Source organism: Phaethon lepturus, unplaced genomic scaffold (assembly GCF_000687285.1).
Source record: "Phaethon lepturus isolate BGI_N335 unplaced genomic scaffold, ASM68728v1 scaffold7167, whole genome shotgun sequence".
Lineage (NCBI taxonomy): Eukaryota > Metazoa > Chordata > Aves > Phaethontiformes > Phaethontidae > Phaethon > Phaethon lepturus.
The window spans coordinates 46,878-70,424 of record NW_010549736.1 but is presented as its reverse complement, the minus strand read 5'-3'; the positions used below and the strand labels follow the sequence as shown (position 1 = coordinate 70,424).

The 23,547-nt window shown below is 39.0% G+C and overlaps 1 protein-coding gene across 1 annotated transcript in view; it reads right to left on the bottom strand.

Annotated features, from left to right (window-relative positions):
- Positions 1-23,547, bottom strand: part of GNAL (guanine nucleotide binding protein (G protein), alpha activating activity polypeptide, olfactory type) — a 114,485-nt gene that overhangs the window by 44,297 nt on the left and 46,641 nt on the right. The window contains exon 4 of the mRNA XM_010290348.1: positions 5,522-5,619. Coding sequence (XP_010288650.1) covers positions 5,522-5,619 — 98 coding nt within the window. The remainder of the gene's footprint in view (positions 1-5,521; positions 5,620-23,547) is intronic.

The window sequence follows — 23,547 nt, the reverse complement described above, 5'->3', positions numbered from 1 at the left end:
AATGGTTTGGGTTACTGACAACTGGTCTTGGGAGACCATCGCAGGAAAGACTTAGCTGCCACTGCGTCGGTGCAGCTTGTGTGTCACCTGTCTCTGTGAGAGCTTTAGCAGAATCCAATTTGGAGCATCATACAGCCAATCTTCTAGGAAAATCCCTAGATGAAGCAGTATTAAGTAACAAAACTTGAAGCCACACTAAGTACATGAATTGCACTAATGCTCATATTTACTTACAGTCACACATGTAGCTTGTGTACATACCAACAGACTGGACTGAAGTGCCACACTAGACGAAAGAAGCAGATAATGCCAAGGTAGGTTTTCTGACCCCAGACTGTAAGAGGGAATTTAAAGATGACTATGTCCATGCTCGTAATTAAACCTTATGTCTAGGAGAGCACAAGGAAAGTCAGAAATGTGCTTGGTTTCAAGAAGTGCTGCTGTTATCTGTTTTCTCACATCAGGAGTTGAATCTGTGGACAACACCACAAAGAACTTTTTTTTTTTTTTTAATTACGCCACCTAATACCAGGATCGGTTCCACAGAAGTTGGCTGAAACCCTTCTCCGAGATAGAATAACCGCAAAGAAAAAGAACTCGAGGTATGTCTTTTCTATGTATATTAGTTCAAATATAAAATCAGTTTTCTTTGGCCAAGCTCACATCCCTTGTTTGCTTTCCTGAGAACTTGCATAATGAAGTTTTATTAGCCCAAATGTTTGCACAGAGACCAATTTAGGCCTTCACACTTATGTATATCAGAAGTGGCGTATTTTATTAGGAAAGAAGATTGACAGACAAACTGGGATAAAGTACTGGCTGAGGACAGGGTTCCCTTAAACCTTCCTACACTGAGGAACACAGTGAGCCAAAGTACAACCCTTACAGCTAGGGCCATCCATGCATGCACACACTGTTATTTCGTGTGAATGCAATGGGACAAAGTACAACTCTGGCACCTTCCAATAAACTTGAAAGTTGTTATTTTTCTCCTAACAACAGTGCCTTGAGCAAACTGTGTATGACCTAGAAAAAAAACCTGGATGCTCTGGTTTAGTCTTTTTTTCTCCCCTTTCAAAAGTGCCTAGTTCTGCTTGCCTACTCTTCTGCTCCAAAATTACCACCTTTCCCTGACACTGTCTAAGCGCTGTAAGTATTATCAAAACAACAATTTTCTCCATGAGGCTGGGAGTGCCTGATATTCCCCAACAATGATTGACGTCCTCCAAAAGTCTTCAACTTCACTGCCGTCCGTGGGCACACGTGTTAGATCTCCAAACAAAAAGTAACTTCAGTGGCTTTTCTGGAGTTGCTAGAACAGCCAGCAGTTCGCATGTGGTATGGTTTGCAGTGAAGAAAGGGAGCTTATAACACAGAAATCATTTCACCAGCATAAGGGTGAAGTCAGCCCACTTACATACGTAACACCAAACAGGTGGTTACAACCTATAACTGCCTTGTGGTATGCTATTAGTTACAAGGAGATTTTATACTTCTTCATTGCCAAATAAATTAATTTACTTAAATTTATGAAGTTTATAAAGACACATAATCAACTCACAAACTCTTTTTCTGGGTCTTTTTTTAAATGAAGGCCACCATATGTGGGCCTTTATTTGTTTTGATCTGTTCTATATTCACAGAAGTTTGCGTTGCAGTTCCCTTCCATGGATACAATAAAATTTGGGCATTTGGTAACTACTATGAAGAAACAGAAATCTTAAAAAATGGAGTTGCATTCATCTTATAGGAAACAATTTAGCTTTTAGAAAACTGTCCCAGAATTACAAGAAAATTTTAATAAATGTATTTTGGTCTCTTATTTATATACTTAGACAGTTCAGTGCCAAGACAGCACTAATTCACAATCTGAAAGTCCCTTAAGAGACCTAGAATTTGATGAATATAAAGTATTGGATGAATATAAAGTATATGGATATAATCACAGCAGTTCAAAATAAGTTAAAGTTAACCCAAGTAAGGTGTAAGATTTACCATCATAAACAAAACCAACCTGCTGAAATCTAGATAAGTCAAATGGGGACACAACTAAATCAAATCAACTTTTCAAATTAAGTATCATTTTTTGAAATGAAACTTGAAATTTAACTTGAAAGAAATATCAAATCAAAAGATGGGGAAAACAATAACCCACCAGTTTTATGATATTAATCTTGAAGAAATATATGAAGATCATTAAGGAAAAAATATGGTCGATGGCCATACAATATCTCCCCTCCAGGAGTTACATAAATAACTTCGCAGTTAGTGATAAAGAACAATTCAGGTCTTTGCTTATGATACATTTACCCCTGTCAGACCACAAGGTCTGACCTCTGGCTTGTCACAGATCTGTATTTGTTACAAATATCGCATGACATACCAACACGACACTTAGAAATAGTGCAGATACATGGAGAGTCATGTAAGAATATTGAAATGGTTCATCCTTATTTCTGTAAGGGAACAGTACGCTGGTAATTTAAAAGGGCATTAAAGATCAAGGAAAAGCAACTTTCAGGCCTAATGTAAATAGAACATTTGCCTTTGTGTCTTTCTATTACCTCTGTTTCCAGAAAAATATTTCTCCCACAGTAATAGAGAAAATTAGGTTAAGTTTTAAAAATACAGAAGCTCTGTACTGTAGCCAAATTAAACTATTCCAAAATACACTGTATTTGTAACTCACTTAACAGTCAGCAAGTTGGCTGCTTGACTTTATAATTTTCTAATAATGCTTTTCAGTATTTTAAGTCAGCCACCCAACTTGTAATCCAATGATATTTTTAACACACGTTGGGAATTTTTTTTTGTTTTGCTCTGTGGTGTTTTTTTTTTGTTTTGTTTTTTGGTGGGTTTTTTTTGTTTGTTTTTTTTTTTTTGGTAAGCAAAGACATTAGCGGTGATCTACTTCTTCCCTCACTATCAAGTAAAAGATTAGGATTTAGCTGATGGCATGGGATGCTTTCTCCAAAAGCCAGTGTAATGAAAACACTGCAGATTTCAAAATCCCACAGCAAGCATGTGATTCAGCATTACACTCCTGCCCTTTCTTCCTTTATCCATTAAAGATGACCATGGACAGGTCCTGAGAGAAATGTCACCCGCTCCTGCTGAGCCGGAAAGACAGCACCCTCACAGTTAGTATTTTCTAAGTGCCCATAAGAAAACATACGTGCGTATCGGAATAGTCATTCTAACCTCATCTCACACGCCCTGCCAGTTACAAGGTGGACGTGACCCCACCGCTCTGAAAAAGGTCCATCCAATGCTGGCACAGAAATGTTCTTCTGGGTAAAGCAACTACTGTTGTGCAATATATAAATACACACAAGCAGCAAAGACACAGCAACTTTTAAATCTCCTTTTTGTCGACTCTGTTAGAACCATTTTCATTTTCAAGGAATGATGGAGGGGCAGATAAAAGTTGTGTGTATTTTTAGTATCTTCTTTCTGTTAAGAGTACAGTTGACTATTTTAAATCAATATCTGTGAGAAAAAGGCTGTTTGATCAGACCAATGACACAGGTATTCCTGAATTTCAAGTCTCCATTCTGAGACTGAGGTTTGTACATGTGGGTAAGTCGCTTAAATGTTACGTTTTCAGGAAGATATGAAATGGAAAGCACAAACATGCTCAAGGGATATTTAAGTATTAAACATTATTTCATAAAACATCTTGAAGGTAGAAAATTATGCATGCATTATATTTACTACTACAATAAATAACCTCAGCCACAGAAAAAGCAAGCCAGTTAGAAGAGATGGAGGGAAGATACATAGAAAAACCCCAATAATCTTCCTTTAAACTTTTAGGAAGAAAGGTAGTTGGGTTTAGTTTTACGTTTCAGGACAGTGGACTTCATCCTAGATCCATTTTTTTCCCCATTTGTGTATTGTTTTTGGACATAACACACGACAACATTCTTCTCCTTGTCAAAGTCTGTAGATAGGCATAATTTTTTAAGGGAAAACATGGTACCATTAATACTGTAATTCAGTGTCTTCCTTTTTTGCCTGGTCCTTTCAGCACCGTTTTCCAAAGCAGGACTGGGAGACATACCAGCTTTTACTGATCAGTAAAGGTTTACATTAGTTTGTTTTAAATACATGTCATTATTCTATTTTCTTGGTCTGACATCTTATTTGAATGTATTAATAGGTATCATGAACAGTCAGTCTGGATTTTTCAGCAAGCATAGCTCAGATCTGTACCATGGCGGTGGTGGTGAGTGAGGGCAGAGGGGAAACCCACTAGTCACTCTTTAGGACAACTTCCTGTGGTTTTTTGTATACAACCACTGCTTTCATTTCTTGCCACTCTGGACTGTCAGCAAACGCCCAAGGTTTGGTAAATTCAGTCCACTGAGGTCAGAGTTCCTTCCTACACACAGGTAATTTTCCCTTGTTTCCATGCGCTGATGAATCATTACTGGATCCTTCTCCCTCCCAGAAATACTCTGGAAAGAGGGAAAACAAACTATGACCCAGAGCACCGAAATTCCACATTGTGGCAGAAGAGTGACAAGTCCTTTAGGGACACGGTCCGTTTCCTCTGCTTCAGCCTCGGCAGGGAGAGCAGAGAGGACAGAAAAACACAACACTGAGTGCTACAACAGACTTGCGGCATTGCTGCTGACCATACTGCCAATTAGACAAATCGTAACACACTAGAGTGTATTCTCTGAAAACCCGAAATCACGTAGCAACTGTAAGAGTATACATTTTCCCAACAGCAGTTCACATGAAATGTATATTTTTGGTCAAAGTCTAATTCAGAGCTGGATTATTACCAAGGTCAGACAAGTTTTGTAGCCCTGGCATGTTAATGGACTATTTCATGATTAATCTGTTTTCATTAACGTACTATGTATTTAAGATTTGCACCTTCACAATCACACAACTCTTTTCAGGACATTTCCAATTGGATGAACCCATATAAGGATTATGACTATTATGCACACACATACTGCTTCACTTGATGTATATGAAGGAGAGAATACCAAATGTACTACTATCTTTAATGAAATACTACTTAGCATTTTTTTCCTCCAGAAAATATATTAGTAATGCAGGTATGCATCTGGTTAGGTAAGAATCCCGGAAACTTTAATGGAATGTGAAAACACAGCTATTTCAGCGCTGTCTGGGCCTTAGAATTTAAAACATTTTCCTTAGATTGGCTCGACATTTTTTAAACTTAATAGTTTCAATTGAAATTATTTTATGTAAATCATTTTCAAATGGAATAAAGATACTTCAAATTATTTAATTTGACTTTTTTCATACTCATCTTTATAAGATGTTAAATATTTGAGACAGAATATTTAGTTGTATAATAATGGCAAATTATGATAAAACCATCAATTACTTTTGCTATACATGCTCAGCCTATACAAAGAATTAAAATGTTAATCGCTGCATTGCAAAACTCACAGATCTTGCTAATGGAAATATATTTTCTAACTTGTTATAAATTATTACATTCTTGGATATTAATTCCATAAAAAGAAATACTTACTACTGTGCACAGTCTATCAGTTGATATTCGTTCGACCTCTCGAAGCATGCCTTTACGCCTTCATCATCCCAGAGCTTTTTTGCATGTTCAAAGAATTCCTGAAAATTGGAAATGCAACAAATAAGGGAACATTTCTCAATCTTTTCAATCCCCAATCTGTATGTGTTGCTTCTTCACCTCAACCTTCATGCTTTATACTTTCACAGAATGATAGATTACACCTTTAAAGAAGAAAAGCAAAAAACACTTATTAGCAAAGTTGCAGTAAAATATACTGAACATATGGCTGCTGACAGTTTCCAGTACATGGTATGTAATGAAGACTGTCTTCAAAATTCACACCAGTCCATATACAAAATTTACTGTAAGTTACCTCGAAGCATGCTCACTTAATTTTTAATTGAATTTATACTTCTGTCATGGAAAAGGCATAAAAGTGATGCAAAAAGCTGCTCAGCTTATAATCATTAGCTTCCCAGAGAAAGAACCAGTTTGTGACTTTAAAAAGGTTGTGTAATTTTTCCTGAAAAACACAACTTTCCGCTGCTTGGTATTTTCTCATGCAACATAATAATTTGATTGCAAGACTTTCACAATCTTTGCTCAACACTGCTTCCTCCCAGCAGCCAGCAGCCTGGCACAACATGCTTTTCGTAGCTGCTATCCCAAGCATCCCAATCCAGAAATATCTGCTGGCAAGCTTATTTCAGAATTATTTGAACGAGGAACCAAAGCCATCCTTGGTGACGGAGAAGCCATAGCTCTGTTGTATAAGACGCACGTAGGCAGAGCGGTAGGTCTGACCCTGCCTGCTGGCTGCTCTGCTCCTCCAGCCCTTGCCATAGAGCATCACACGCTCCAGCTTGTTTCAAAGCCAGGAGTCCATTTTATGTTGTATCATTACCGGTACGTCAAACCGTAACTGAGTTTTTCCAGCTAAAGCTTTCTAAAAATCAAACCAAGAATGGCTAGACAAATTAATACTTCCTTTATTATACGACCGAGTCTTTCCTCCCCCAAATCAAATTGTTAAAGTAGCATGTCAACTTAAACACTGAAGTTGTGTGTAATCTCTTAACACCTCAGCATGGCTACTAAATCATCAGAGTCCTTTGGTCAGTCATAAATTTACGAAACCCAACAAATGGCTTTTCCACAGTTAAATCTGGCTGTGTGTAAATTAGGTGTAATACCACTATTCACTTCATAAGCCTGTCAAAATGTTGTATAAATACCTGAATTCTGAAACTTTCTGAAATTGTTTGCCAGTCCCTCCCCACATGTTTTCAGGATTAAAAACTTCTCTCAAAAGACAAAGTTCATAGCGAAAGATCTTGGTAGCACACAGAGTTCAGTTTTACGCTTTATGGGTTTCCCAACCTTGCGCACCAGCCCTGGGTGGTGCCCCAAAAGGTGACACTCTGCTCCTCAGCAACTGCCTGTGACCTGCTGGTGACGTTTTCAGGGAGAGGCAAAACACAAGACAGGATTTTCAGAACAAACTGTTACTGAAAATTATTTAGTTAGGATTTGAACATGGCTACAGAGGTCCTGAATAAACCCAGAAATGCTTTTTTCTTTCAAAGATATTGTGAACAATGTAGGGAGAGAGAAAAATCCATTCTTTAAGGAGTTTTCAAAACTTCAGAGAAAAGGACATGGTGCGGCAAACGTGAAAAACCTTCACAGAAAGTCTTGGAAGAAGAGAGGAAGCAAGACTAGAGATTGGCAGATGCTTATACTGCCCTTGGAATTTATTTCTTCACTATCTTGAGGACATGTTTATTTTGTCTTTGTTATTTTAACGACTTATGTAATGATTGTTTAAAATACTGGCAGATCCACCTTTTGAAGTTATGCTACAGCTATTATAAACTCTCTGCTCCTACAGCAGAAGGAAAGCAAAAACAAGCTCAAGAAAGGACAAGATATCAAACTAAATAAACAGAAGGAGAAAGCGGACACATAAACCAGAGAGCATGACTACAAGAAAAAGAAAGAACTGGAAAAGTCAAAATGATAAATACCAGAAAACATGGAACATTCCTCAAACTTGAAGCTTATGCTTGATTGATATTTAGGGCATCAGCTGAATGCATCTCCCTTGCTGGCATCTTCAGCAAAATGCTGAAGCATTGCCTTCTCAATGGAAAGAGCGAGCTCTGGGTAAGCATCAGGGTCCTGAGGCTAAAGGACCCAGCTCTCCCACCCCCTTCCATGGGTGCGTGTACAGCAGTGTACAACCTCAGCCCTCCCTCCCTACAGGTGTGGGGGCCGAGCGTGGCGTGCCCAACCTCCCCTCCTCACCATCAGTGGGTGGGAAGGTGGGAATTCCCACCCACCCAGAAAGCCATCTCTGAGGGGTACCTACATCTAAAAAAAGGTCCCATTCAGCTCCATGCAGCCTATGGGAAGGGGATGGGAAGAGAAGGATGCCAGTATGAAACCTTCCTCTTCTGTGGGGTGGGATGGATTGAGAGATGGCTGCAGACTTATTAAATAAATAAGTAAATACGCAAATAAAAAAAATTGCATAGCTACAGCAGTTTCTAACTTCACTCTGTTTTAAAATCCTCTGTATGAGCTTTATTTACTCTTAAAAATCTCTTCTGGAAAAGAGGCAATCTTTTCAGCTCAGCTTCTGAGACCCTACAAATATGTTGTAAATACAGGGTTTCCATATTATATGCTTCAAATATTTCCACCTGACCATTATATCTCAAAGCACTCTATTTAAAACAACTTCCCAACTTCTAGTCCAAAGCAAATCCTATAAAACGGAGCAAATACACTTACCTCATTAAAATGTACCGATCTACTGCAGAGGAGTACACTTGCCTGCAAATTGCCTCCCACACAGCTACCCGATCCTTCTTTCCCAGGTGACTAAAGCCTTCCAGAAAAATCCTGCTTCGTTTCAAGACACCAAGCACCATGATCCAACTTTCACACTTGTTTTTAACTCCCTTCTTGTCTGCTCTAAGTTCTTCAGTATTTTTTCTCCTCAACTGCTGAAGGCTCCCATTGCACACAGTCAAGCACACAGGAGGAGCCTGCTCACACGTACCAAACACGTCTGGATCCCAACCTACTCTCCATCGCAGGACAAGATCCAGACAGCAGTCATCACGTTCGCTCAACCTCTGCAGCCAAGCCCCCTTTGCCTGACTGGCCTTCCAGCAACCGCTCCCCGATCCCCAATCCCCATGACTTGTTCCTATAGACCCCAATGCTTGTCATCTCTTCCTCCCGCCACGGCCACATCATGGCCACCTCACTGGCAAGCAGGCACTGGAGACCTGGGGCTAAGCCTGCCCTGCAGCACCTGCTCTTGGGGATGCAGTACCCTCAGGGTGGCAGCCACATTTGGCAATGCCTGTTGCGGGGACGGGCCAAGGTAACTCAAAGGATGGATAATTCAGATTTGCTCCAGCTGGTAAAAAACGATGGGCTAAATCTTTCCAGGTAATGTCTCTGGGGGGCGGGGAATTACATACAGAACACTACCTTAAGTCAGTACAACACAGATGAGGCTTTAAGAGCAAGTTGTGACCGTAGCAGCTTACATGCCAAGATGGCCAAACTAAGATTTGCTTCAGGGTTCTGACCTCTGGAAAGTGGCTATTCAGAAGTTCTTAAAAGTCACGAGTCACATCCTTTAAGAAACCTCAACTGGGACAGAAGAAAACAGCGCCATGGAAAATCACTAAGGCCATCTGATGCAGCTGACCTCTGTTGGATCAAAGTCACCGAAATCTACTAAAAATTTTGAGTATACTTAAGAGAACAAGGAATAATGTACTATGCCTGAAAGCAGAAAAACACCTTCACCATGACATGCCTATGAAAACCTACAAAACAGTGCTATTTCATCCAATTTCTTCCTTAGAGACAGAGGTATACAAATCTTTGCCCTTATTAATACACATATAAAATAAAACCATTAATATATATATTTTTATATAGTATTTTAATTAGAGCATTAGAAAAGTAAATGATGCTGCCTCAGGTCTCATGAGTTACAGGTCTCATGAATTACAGGTACTTTTTACTTTACACACATTAATTTACACCAGTTACCTAAGAATTCATAGCAATCATTAGGCCATACAATACCAGTATTTTGATGTGATCAAAATGAAGATGTGACAGACAACATCTCAAATATTTCCTAATATAAAATTACCTGGAAATTTTCTGTTCTTCCTGAGACAGTCCAAAAAACTCAGCCCTGCATTCCTGAGCTTCCTTTTCACTAGCAGGTGAAAGGTATTTTTGGTACACATATTTATGTGTGTTACATTATTTATGCTATAGTGTTCATAAATCATCTAAAAATCATGAAGTCACATAAGCAGGTTATGCTTCCTTTTTTTTTCCCCCAAATAAAGTTAAGATGTATCTAAATGTATAAACACCCTGAGCTGATATCACTGACGTAAACAGTATTATATTTTTACTATGTTTTAAGAAGGTCTTGTAGAAATATTTTTACTCACCTATTCCAAGGTAACATTTTTAAGTTGAAAAAAAAAAGGAGGGAATATATTCCTATACAAAACATTCCAAGGAACCAATACAGATAACAAATGCAGATGCACTACAGCTAAGTCTCAAAGCACTGTTTTTCAACTTTGTCCTACCAGAAGTTACAGCATGTTCTTGAAATTTAATTTTCCTTATTTTGGAAATAAACTTATTTATTGGTAGGTTACCTTGGAAACCTCCTCCCCCTTAGAACTCCTACAAAAAATTTTCAAGTAGCTAAAAAATGGACTTGTTTCACTTTTCAGCTGCCTAAATTGGGAATAAATATTAGTGATAAGTAAACAATGAGATATCTCCACGAACAGATCTTTATGTATTTTGGAAACAGAACTTTTCATTTAATTGCTTTACAAACCACAAAAGTTCATGTTAGGTTGGGAACACAATTTTTATTCTATTAAGATTCCTTTCTGCCTTCCTTCCAGATGGAGCATACATTTAATAGCTATCCTGATGTCACCTTTCGGTTTCCCAGAAACTGGGATGTGGAAGGCTCCACTGTATTTTCTGTTATGCATATTTCTTCTGTTAATGTATTGTGAACCTGGAAACAGCTGCTTAGATTAATGTGAAATAAGATTGATGTCCCTCAAGTCAAAATTCATGCTCTTCCCCTGAACTTCAAGCCTGTAAGACAATTTCTCATTTAAAACATAGATTAAACCTGCCTGATTAGCCTGACAACCATTTAAAGAAGTGGCAAAAGTTACCCACTTTCATAGTTCTGCCACTGTGGGTGTGAAATGTAGTCACCACTTCTATTCTGAATTTCAGTTTACTACCTCTTCTCTCATGTACTTAACCAAACAAAAAGTAAATCACGCCAATTTATTAAAAATTCCCACCTTAACAGCTCCCAAACTGCCAACAATGACTGCGACGCAAGACAATCTACAGAATTTATATGGGAAGGGCGGTACATGCCTCCCTACCGGGCGGAGGGCACCCCACTTTACTTCCCACAGGGCAGGGGTGTACAGGCATTCCCAGTCTCCCATCCACTCAACTATGGAAAAGTTTTGTGGAATAGAAGAGTGACAAATGATGGGTAACACTGTAATACCATATGGTTGACACCCAGTGGAGTCATATTAGAGGTTGCACAGGCAAACTACTTTCAGGGTTTTCTAAACGTGACATGCTTGACTCCGCAATCCAAACATTCTTTTAAGCATCCTTCTCTGTGTACCACATCTGAGGTCAAAACTGAACTGGATCCATCAGCTAGCAGCTGAAGCCGCTGAGCCTGGCAGCAGTAGCAAGCAGCAGGATGCTGTGCTGTTATGGGGGAGGACGAGCAGCAGCACGTTTTGGGAGAGATGACTAGGAGGAAGGACTCTAACCTAGCACTTTCTCCACTTCTTTGAGAGCTGTGAGGAGGCCCTTTTCCACTTGCTGCCTGAGGGAAGACAAGGGGGACAGCACCCTGGGCAAAGGAGAGCTCAGCTGAGCTCCCTCCTCACGCTCCAAAATGCTTTGTGGATGCCGGGGGTGTCCCGGGGGTCCGCAACAGATGCCACAGATCACATTAGCGTATCGGTGTTCTGTTGGGTTGTGTAGCACAAGGCATCTAAAGTAACAGACAAATGGCAATTTTAAAAAGTTTGTATTTCATCCAAGTAAAACCTGGAATTTAACAGGATAAAGCAGTAGCTACTTCTGTGGCTCGAGGACTCTCTTGCAAGCCTCTACAGTCTTTACTCACTGCAAACACAGATTCCCAGATACTCACATAAAGATTAGGGCAATTTAAATTTAAGAGTTGCATTCCTGTATCCGTTAGGTTCTTTTTTTTTTTCTTGATATTCGTTTTCCCATTAATTCAAGACCTTGTGCATTTGGAATCGGAGGCAAACTTTCCCAACATTGCTGCTGTGACTGAATTCTGCTTTAAATGGTACTTTCTCTACAACATAATCCTTAAGAATGAAGCGAAAAAAAAAACGAACAGAGAAAAACCTCAGTGTTTCTAAACACACATCCTGATCAACAACATTATTAGTTAGCTACAAAATTGGTCAAAGAACCAAAAGCACTTTTCCCTCTGGAGGCTATTGACATCCCAGTACACTGGGCATTTCTACAGTCTACCATCATGTTTACCCTATATAAGCACGTCTGAATCTCCAAATAGGATGGTACAGCCACCCACAGTAGTTTCTTAACCTCTGAAAGCCTTTAAATGACATATGATTATCTTTCTAGAAGATGTACATGGCAGTTCAACATAATAATAATTCAACAGCTAAGGTTTCTTAGTATGTAGTGAAGAACAAATAATCTGTTTTTTGTTTTAAGAAGGTACAGTAATACTACAAATAATGGATAATAAAAGTGATAATGGAAACTTGCTGAGTGAATAACCTTAAGAGAATAATACCTGGGGCTTCAAGGTGAATGATGAAAGTAAAAAATGGTACTTCTATGCTATACAACTAAGTCAACAAACAACCTTTTATTGCATTTTTTTGTATAGTATTTATTTTCCATTGCCTGGGTTTTTCTCTGCAATGCAAAACTCAAGGCCTTATAGAAAAAAAAAGTCTAAAAAGCTATCTGCTTAATCTTGTATATAGAGGCATTGCATATATAACCTTAATTTTGAAAGTCTGACTTTAAACTTGAATCTTAACCCAGTGTTTAACTGAGGTGGTTGTAAACTGATGTTACAAGAAACCCAAAACAGACAGTGAGCAACAATTTGCCCCAGTGCCTCCAATTATTACTGATTTGCTTGTGCCAAGTGTAGAAACTCATTTTCTATTAAAAATACTCTTCGCCCCCAAACATCTACCGAGTGCAACTGTAAGCTGTATGAACAAAAAATTTTAGAAGGACTTAATGCAGAAATTATGGGGTAGAGTAGCAGGTAAGACACCCAAGAGAGAAGGAAGCCTGCTCAGTTACCTCTTACACAAACAAGTATAGTCTCTTGATAATCAGCCTCTTGTTTATCAGACAAAAGTGTCCCCCATGGCTCAGCCAGCTCCACTTCTTAATCCTTTATGAAATGTTCTCCCTACCAGGAGAGCTGTTTTGTTGTAGGTATACAAAACGCAGCTGCTCAAACTCCTTATGCCCGCAACAAGGACAGGCAAACAGAGTTACAATTTAAAAACAAAAGCAGAATATAGGACTTGAATTTTTCCAACAGCAGTGGCGTCAAAACCTTCATTAGCACCCAAGCAATAACATGCGAAAAACTGAAACCATGCAGGAGCGGTCAACTGGCATGCAAGGACCATGCTTAACAGTAGGGTTCAGGTGTTTCTAAAGCACCAGCACTTATGGTAGATTAATTACACAGAAATCTTTAGCAAAAGTACAACATCCACCCCCCTGCAAGGTATTTTCTGTTGTAATTTGTGGGAGTGCAATAATCAAACCAATTTACTTTGCTACTTAGTGACTCATTCTGATAGGCAAAGCAGCAGTTTGGCCTCTAACCCTCCTCTGGAACCTAGCTTTGGATCTATCAAGTCCACCTACAGAATAATCCATCCAGATCTACCTTCTTTTCCTGTTCACTGGACCACTGAGAGGGTGGTCAGGCATTGGAACAGGCTGCCCAGGGAGGTGGTGGAGTCGCCATCTCTGGAAGTGTTCAAGAAACGTGTGGATGTGGCGCTTCAGGACATGGTCTAGGGGACATGGTGGCGCTGGATTAATGGTTGGACTTGATGATCTTGAAGGTCCTTTCCAACCTAGTGTTTCTGTGATTCTGTGATTCTGTGACTTGTTTTGCCTTTTTTAGGCTGAAGGCAACAGCCTTGAAGCATGATCAGTCTGCACTAAACATAACCTCAGTTCATTAGCACCTAACATGGGAAGACAGTAAATACCACCTTCACAGAACACATTTTTGTTGGTGCATCTTATGTTCCAAGAAAACAAAATTAGTTTATTAATTCCTAGGAGAATCTTACCCAACTTGGAAGTGTAAGGAAAGAAGCTGGGGAAACAAACCTTTATAAAGGTATAAAAGCACTATTTTCACATGGCTACTACATGCCACTGCATCTAGACAAAACATATGAATTGTGGAGCTTGTTGCCAATGTTCAAAAACCAGGATTGCAACCAGCACAGTACATTCTACGTCCCTTTCTTGAACTATTTTTGTGACTTGACTTTTAAGCTCTTACTCTACACTACATTTCCAAGAAGTGTGTACAGTTAAGGTATCAGCCTGATTGCCTTAGCAGTTCTATTTATGCCTGCTAAAAACATGTTCCATCTGCCATCTTATTTTATAGATATCAACAAGTTCACTATTGTAGACCACAGAACTCCTCTACAAAGTTTGAGAAATATATTAATACATTTTTCAAACTCATACGTGTCAAAACACTAAAAAAGGTCTGAAAGTTCTTTAGATCATACTAGCAAAACAAAAATAACAACAAGATTTTGTGCTTTTGCAATATTTCAGGGCCAGCACTGTAGATAAGATAGGCTTTGAAGATAAAAATGCATAAGTCAAAGAGCAGCTCCATGTTTTTTCTTCACTACTTATTAAATAGTGGCTTTTTTTTCCTGAGCTAGACAATGAAGCTTTCAACTTCCAGTCTATCATCATAAATCCTTAAATGCTGCTGCCTACCTGCTATTTTGAGAGGGCCATCAAGCTCTCTACTAAGGAAAGTAGGAGAAATAATTTAAGCAAATTGCTTATTGTACATAGTGCCCAAAAAACGTGTTGTGCCGAGGATGCAAAGCTCATGCACATTCTTTTCCTTGAACATATTTTGTTTTGTCTATGTTAGAGCCTCTCCCTGAATGCACATAAAGCTCTTCATTTGAAAAAAAATCCCTCAAATTATTTGTGAAAGTAATTACAGATGTTTTACACAATCCTGCAACATTGCTGCCCTTTGCATTTCTGCAGCACTTGTGAAAAGAAAAAGGTAACTATTGTTATAATTCCCTGGAGGGACAACAGATGATGACAAAGCGTGAGATAAATCTGCAAGTGCTGAAAAAACACACAAAACTTCACGGTACTGACCAAATGTAAGAATCAGAAATATGTCATGACTTTACAAAATTTGGTAGCAAGTGTTTTTTTACCTCTGATGCAGATGCTGATTACACAGTTGTCTTTGTAGAGCACTGAGCTTTCAAACTGGAAATATTACTGAAAAACACATAATCCAGGTGTCACCTGTACTGGGAGATGTTTGCTTGCTGTTTGTTTGTTTATTAAAAGGGCAAAACATACAGATGCAGTGCAAAAGCGTACAGATTCTGTATGTCAAAATTTGAATCTTTATCTTAATTACGGAAGACCAGAGCAGTAATCCATTGAGACAAGAGGGTGGGAAATCAACCCACAGCACTTTAGTTACAGCTTCTGGTTCTGCAATCACTTAACTCCCAGGTCTCTGTGTAACAAACTGCAACAAACGTATACTTCATTTTCCTAAGAGTCAACATGAAGTCCAGTCAATGAGTATGTACACACCACTCTGTGATCCCCGATGAAAGCACGGTTATAGAATTGAGAAGTACTGCTACAAAACATGTATTATAAGCTGGTAAACATCAGGCATTTCAGGGCAGGAAATATTATCAAGATGGTTTTTTTGAAACACAAGCCAATAATAATAACAACGTACATGCTGTAACATTGCAGAGTTGGATCTGAATCGCCTATGGTTTTAAGTCTTGAGCGGTATTGTATCTGATCACATTTTTTATTAGCTGTATAGTAAGGCAGTCATCTTTTCCATGCCACGATGCACTTTGGCACAAATCAGTACAAAAACCATTGAGATTCTCTGGTGGATTATTATTTCACTGAGCAGTGAAAATCATGCAGTTAATTGTTGCCCGCTGTTTTGAAGATATAAGGCTAAATGTGGACTCTGTCACGTTTTGATGATGAGAACTTGACCCCTATACAAGTTACTCCTGCGGTGCTCTCAGCCCTTCTTACAAGTCTGCCTCAGTTTTCATTATTCAGATGGTGGGATACTCCCAACAAAGTCAGACCGGTGGAGTACAAAGTGGCGGGCTGCGGCTCTCCCCTGTCCCCAGGCAGCCCTCCTGTCCCTGCCCATAGGGAAACCCTGCTGCTTCTGTAAATACAGTTTCATAGTGAAGACAACCGTCGAGCAAGCTGAAAAAACAGAAGCCCGCAGCTTATAATTCTTACAGTACGAAAAGCTTCTACTACTCACAGTTTCAACTGTTTTCCTTAAAGCAGTTTTGAAGGTCATACATCAAGGAACTATTTCATGCTCTAGTATGCACTTTATTATTTCTAAGTGATTTCCTACCAGACAAGTGGTTTGCAAGGACTGAGAACTCTCATTTCCTTTTATAGATTTGATTCGGAAATAAATGCTGGCAACATCATGTGACTAACAGGCAGCATCCACAACTTAAGCAACTCTCATAATTAAATTGGAAAGTAATGGAAAAGTTAGCCCGCTGCTGCCAGATCTATTTAGCCTTCTACTCCTCCCCACAAGTTTAATCTAAATTCTCCAACTTTATCTCTCCTCTTTGACACTTTTTCCTATTGTCATCTGTGTGCAAAAGACAGACTAGCTTCAACAGAGTAACTTACTCATTCTGAAGTATTTATAATAGTAGGAAAAGGAAATACAAGTCTTTATTATATCTCTGTGACTAAACTAAACTGAGTTTCAGCAAACCAATTCTTGTAACTTGACAACCACAAATGTATGTGTAACTATATGAATAAGGATTCCAAAAGAAAAACTTTTTGTCTTTTCTATCTGATGGCTGTTGCCCTTAAAAGCTATTCTGGGGAAAGATACAATTCCAGGAACTAGTAATTTTGACTATCTGAAAGTAATACACTTTAAAGGAAGCCCATCGTTTTGAGGGCATGTACTCACAACTTTTATAGATGCAGAACTACTCTATCTTATTATTCAGTCAGACTAGGGCACTTAATAAAGCTCTGAAAAGTAATGCAGATTCTTAGGTAAATCTTGGCCACATTTTATACAATTTTCAATATTCTCCTAGTGCCAGCCCTCATAAATCCAGTGCTGATGAGCCTCAGAATTCAACCTTTTCAGACTAATTCATAAGGAATTTAGCTAGTGACTTCAGAAAATATTTTCATTCCTAGTGTTTAGTATAGTACATAATTTTGAAGAACTGAGATAATAACATCCTACTATGTATAATATAGAAAGAATGTATATACAGTAACAAATGCAATTGTTGAGGCATCAGAACCTAAGTATTTTGTATTAGCCCATAAATATTCTTGCAACTCAGAAACTGCCTGGAAGTCAAGAGAGATCTGTAAGAACAGAAATCTCTATGAATTTAGATGATCGGAGACAACGAACAACTCGTGGATGGTAAATTCTGTTGGAATTTCAGAGCTGGAAGTTGTTAAAGGGGTTCAGCTTATTGGGATGGCAGACATTTCCAGGGTACCTGAAAAAACTACTTTATATAGCCTAAACTAGCTTCTTCCCTTTCTTCCCAGTCTTTTATTTACTATTTGCTGCAGGATTATTTCTGACTTCAAATGTAATCTAACATGAAAGCTGCTGATCAATATTGTAAACAGATGATTAGTGTCTTGTGATTGCCAAAGAACTGTTAATGAATCTCAATACATGATGTTGAAGCATGGACATGAGATAAAATAATTGAATTGAGTGAAATAATAAAACCAGGTAATTCCCTCAGTTTGATAGGCAAATATTGCCAGAGCTCCTTAAACAGAAAGAAATGATTCACGCTCATCTCAGAAATGGTAGGAAATAAAATTCTTTGGAGTAATTAAAATCAAACTGCCACCAACTGAAATATTGCCTACGGAAGTAAAACACAGAACTGATCAGTCTGAAGTCACTGATACTGGACCGTCCCCAACCTGCAGCAACTGAGGCAAAACCACCATGCAAGTCCCCAAGAAGCCTCCCTGCACCTTCTCCCCCAGCTTCCTTCAGATACTACTTGTACCATAGAGCCTGTCAGGGCCATCACAGAGCCATCAGCAACCTCCATGCTGGTTGTACATGAACAAAAATGGGCTACTGGACGTCATACCAGGAAGAAGAAAAATGTGAACTAACATAATTCAGTTGGATCTGGACAGGAAACCTCAGATAGATATGTGCACATTGTGAGCCAGGCCTTGAAACAATGTGAAAGCAATTCAAATAAGGACTTTTGTTGCCTTCTGTTACAAAAGCCAACCAACCAACTCTAAAATGAAACAGAGAAATAACTTTGTCCAGCAGCAATTGCTCTAAATTTCTAGGGAAACTCCATTCCACAGGCAGTTTTTTTCAGATCTCTTGATTCCTGTGACTGACTGGAAGAAAAGATATGGCTGAGCTATGAATGCATACAGGTTATCCCCGACTCTTTAAATATCTCTTTGGAAGGATACTAGGAGCAAGTGCATTGTAGAGTATAACTTTTAAGCAACCATAAACTTTTGAGAATGGAAGGTGGTAAAATCATCAGTAGTTACTTTTAATTAAACAAACACATACACCCCAAACTTCTCTTCCTCTCTATGTGACCACTGATCCATTGGTTACTGAACCATAGCTTTTTTCATTTTCCAAGTTGAAATGCATTTCACTAGTGAAGGAAAGAGCCTTCTTCATTATTTCCATTAAAGACTTTTTTTCTGCAGTTAAACCAGAAGATGTATGCAAATACCAAGAGTTAAATTCTTTACCAGCTGTAGCAAGTCCAAATTGTAACACTGTGAAATAGTTCAATATGTCTGGAGAATATCTACATATAAAGCAAACAATAATTTTTTAAGTATAAAAAGGTAAATCTGCTTTCTTTCCAGGAAAAAAAAAAAAAGACAAGTATTGACTTGGAGAATTTGAGACTCCAAACAGTCTATCCTTCTCTCTGAATTGGAGAGAGATGGATTTGATAGCTGGACTGTTGGGTGGATGAGGAACTGCTTGGATGATTGCATCCAGAGGATAGTGGTCAACGGCTCAATGTCCAGATGGAGACTGGTGAGGAGCGGTGTCCCTCAGGGGTCCATACTGGGACCAGTACTCTTTAATAGCTTCATCAGTGACATGTACAGTGGGATCGAGGGCACCCTCAGCAAGTTTTCCGACGACACCAAGCTGAGTGGTATGGTTGACACACCTGAGGGACAGGATGCCATCCAGAGGGACCTGGACAAGCTCAAGGAACAGGCCCCTGTGAACCTCATGAGGTTCAACAAGGCCAAGTGCAGGGCCCTGCATCTGGGTCAGGGCAACCCCTGGTATCAATACAGGCTGGGGGATGAAGGGATCGAGAGCAGCCCTGCCGAGAAGGACTTGGGGGTACTAATGGATGAAAAGCTGGACATGAGCCGGCAATGTGCACTCACAGCCCAGAAGGACAACCATATCCTGGGCTGCATCCAAAGCAGTGTGGCCAGCAGGTCAAGGGAGGGGACTCTGCCCCTCTACTCCACGCTGTTGAGACCCCACCTGGAGTCCTGTGTCCAGCTCTGGAGCCCTCAGCACAGGAAAGGCATGGACCTGTTGGAGAGGGTCCAGAGGAGGGACACAAAAATGATCAGAGGGATGGAACACCTCTCCTGTGAGGACAGGCTGAGAGAGTTGGGGTTGTTCAGCCTGGAGAAAAGAAGGCTCCAGGGAGGCCTTATTGCAGCCTTCCAGTACTTAAAGGGGGCTTCTAAGAAAGATGGGGACAGACTTTTTAGCAGGGCCTGTAGTGATAGGACAAGGGGTAATGGTGTTAAACTAAAAGAGGGCAGATTTAGACTAGATCTAAAGGAAGTTTTTTTCACAATGAGGGTGGTAAAACACTGGACCAGGTTGCCCAGGGAGGTGGTAGATGCCCCATCCCTGGCAACATTCAAGGTGAGCAACCTGCTCTAGTTGAAGATGTCCCTGCGGGGAGTTGGACTAGATGACCTTAAAAAGTCCCTTCCAACTTCCCTTCCCATTCTATGATTCTATGGCACTTTTGGTTAAACATAAATGCTTTCCTTATATACAGTTGTGGCTTTCTTATCTACCCTTTATAGATCAAGTTTTATTTTTAGTGCAATATAATTTAATTAAACAAACATCCAATATACATTTTTAAGCTATTTATAAAGATAACCTCATGACAAATTCAGTTTGTAAGATGAGGAAATTCACTTAAAAACTTTGATTTAAGGATTTGCTTTCTACAGGATCACACTTTGAGACTGTATTTCTGCTGCACCTAAAAAGGGAACTGAATAGTAAAGCCTTTTGCCTATTATCCTTTTGTTAGGGTGCTAGTTTTTCAAACAGGTTTCTTTACAAGAAACTATAATAAAATGAGGATAAAGAGCAGAGTGATCTTCACATGAGAATAATGATCCACGGAATAGTTTTGTGACCTTTCTATTCAAAACACCCACATCCCCTATATAAACTATGATTTTTGTTGCTTAGACATCATTATAAAAATCAAAGTTAATTCTCTAACATGTCCTTTGACTTTTTAGAAACTGTCTTGAAATCTGATAGAGAAAAGGCAAGTATTTTAATTAATTGGATCATCAATGCACTGTATTTGTACAATTTCTTAGTTTCTTAATGTTTACCCACGCAGCCTAGCATTTAGCTCTGTCCTTCAGAGGTGGACAGTCTCCCACACAAAATGGCTCTGCACTCAGCACATGTAGGCTGCAGAACAGCAGCAAATCTCAGCAAGGTTAGCCGACATTTTGCTTTTGCACCCTCAGGCACCTGGTGCAATGGGACCCTGATGTTCACTTCAGCCTTCTGATGTTTTTAAGTACATAAACTATAACTCTTATGCAAGGCTCCAAGAGCCAGCAGCAACTTCAGACACCACAGATGAGGCAAGACTTTTCAAGCACTGACTTAATTTTGCGATAGGCTGGAGCATAAATGCTAGTGCTGTGTCAAGGCTGATACAGCTACCAGAAGGAAGCCAGAGGAATTGCTCAATTCCACCTCAATTTCTCCTCAAGGGAAGGCAGTTATTGCCACTTACTTTCAGGACAGTTTTGCACTCTGTTGAGCTCTGCGGACCAACACCTTGAAAATAGGCAATGGCCAAGTACTATCGTACGCTCCTCATGAGTGGGTTGGCAGAACTGTCCCCTCAACATAGCCTGAGCAGACTGCTGGTCTCCTCTGGACAATTATTAAAACCTTAGTGAAAATGCTGGCTTCTTAAAACAGCATTTTAATACAACAGCAGTCTTAAACTTCTGGTGATGGTGATTGCCATGGACATCTACCAACACCTTATTTCTACATTTCTAGTAGAAACAAGAAAGCAATCATAATGCCCAAGTTCATCAACAATAGCTACAGAATCCAGCATGCATAAAGACAAAATGTAGGTGTGCAAGGAAACCTTAAAATAGCATAAACATAGTTGTCTATGGTCAATAATTGATCTATGATCACATCTGTTTATTATAGACTTGTAAATTAGAAGTCAATGCTGAGAGTCCCTTAAAGCACAATTACTGTCGGGTTCGTTACTAGATATACTTCTAATGGTACGAGTTGGTAAACTAAAAGCTATGTATTATCAAGAGAATACTGAAAAGAGTTTTTCCCTTTAGAAGCAAGTGACAAGATAAACATATCTGCTTCTACTGAAGTAAACTGGCTAGCAGGATTCAAGAGACACTTCAGTTTTTGGTAAAGCAACAGGCAGCTAGAATATATATTTTTGTATTTGCCACATTTCAGTTATCTAAATTATGAAGACTCTTTCTAAAATAGATGCCAAAGATTAGACAGCTAACTGAATTGACTCAATATAGTTAATAAAAAATGTTACGTGGCTCCTGTCAACTGGTTTCAGGTAGTCAGATGAATAAACTAAACATTTCCAAAAGGCAAATTGCATTAAGTTCCTAAAAAGACTGTAGACAACAGAACTGCAACAGAAAAATGTCATCCTTTTTATGGCGAAAAAGGTCTACAAAGGTATGATGGAATTTCATTAAATAAATGCAATCTCTGAAATAAAACAGGTATCTTTGTTAGGTAACAGCCACAAGATCAGAGTTTTTATGTATTAAAACCTGAAGATTTTTAATAGCAAAGCTGTAAACTGTTCTTTTCTTTTGCTTGGAGGCAGAGATGAGTTATATATCACGAAGTCTTGCCAGAATAATTACACCTGATTAGCGTCTGAGAAATTCATACCTGCAAAATAGCAGCAGTGTAAGAGCAAAAACATAGTGTGAATGCAAATATTTGATCGGAGCAAGCTTCTGAGAGCTTAATTGCATCATTCAAAAAGAAAACATGATTATGTTGGTGGAAAAACTCCTTTAGTCTGAATATATAGCTACGCTACCTTGATCCACCAACACAGATACACTGGCAAGTACATATGAATTGAACTTGAGACGTAAGTGGAGACAAGCCCTGAAGAAATTTGATTGGTATCACATTATGCTCCCAGTGACTAGAACAAAATGGTTATTAAACTTTTTGGTGAAATGGTGACATCTCTCAAGCTCCCTCATCAGTCCTACATCTTGTATTTTTTATTTTATATTTATATATGTATATACAAAAAAAGTTGGTCCTTGTTAAATTTTAGTCCTCAAAATATATCTCTTTGCATACATAATCCACAGATATGGATTTTTAAATGTTATTGAACTTTATGTATTTGGTCACTACTTTAAATCAAGAAATTCCAATGGCAACTTTAACTTTAAGAACAATTAAAACATGCTCTTGTATATATAAAATTACTCTCCTTTATTGCAGTATAAATCTGGTACATCCTAAAATGCAGAGTCAAACCTTTGGCTTGGAAATTTTCTGTTTCCAGATTTACAGCCATATTAGCAATTCCCAAATGTAATTTACAACTATATCACACTGTATTCCCATGTAGCAACTGTAGCGGTATCTGCTTGATGTCCTTAGCAAAATGAAAGATAAAATTTCCAGGAACTAAGTTAGAAAACCTACGTATTATCTAACATACCTCACAGAAAACAGCTGCTGTATGACCTATCATTAGATTACATGTCATAAAATACAGAAGTACTCACATTCATCTTCCAGCCCTTGTGTTAAAACATTAAGTAAACAGACAAAACAAAGCACTGAAATCTGAAAATGTTTCCCTCATCTTTCTTATTTTGCTACTCAACAGATCTTAATCCGATAGAAATAAAACATAATTTTTGAAATTTGCACATGTATGGTTAACACACCTATTTGCGTATCAACATCCAATCTGCTCTTCCACAGCCAGAGTACTTAGTGTCAGCACTAATGTCTTAAAAGCCTTAGAAGAAAAGTATGCACTTTATTTGTGGATGCAGTGACTTTTTCCTAACGGCTTGCAAAACAAACTGGGCAGGTTTTGGGAGCCCAGCAACTGGGTCTCCCGTGCTGTCATGCCCATTGGCATGCCCAAGCCAGAGGATGACGGAGAGGCCACTCCTGGCTTCCCCTGGAGGCATGTGCCCACCCCATGGGGTGAATACTCACGTGG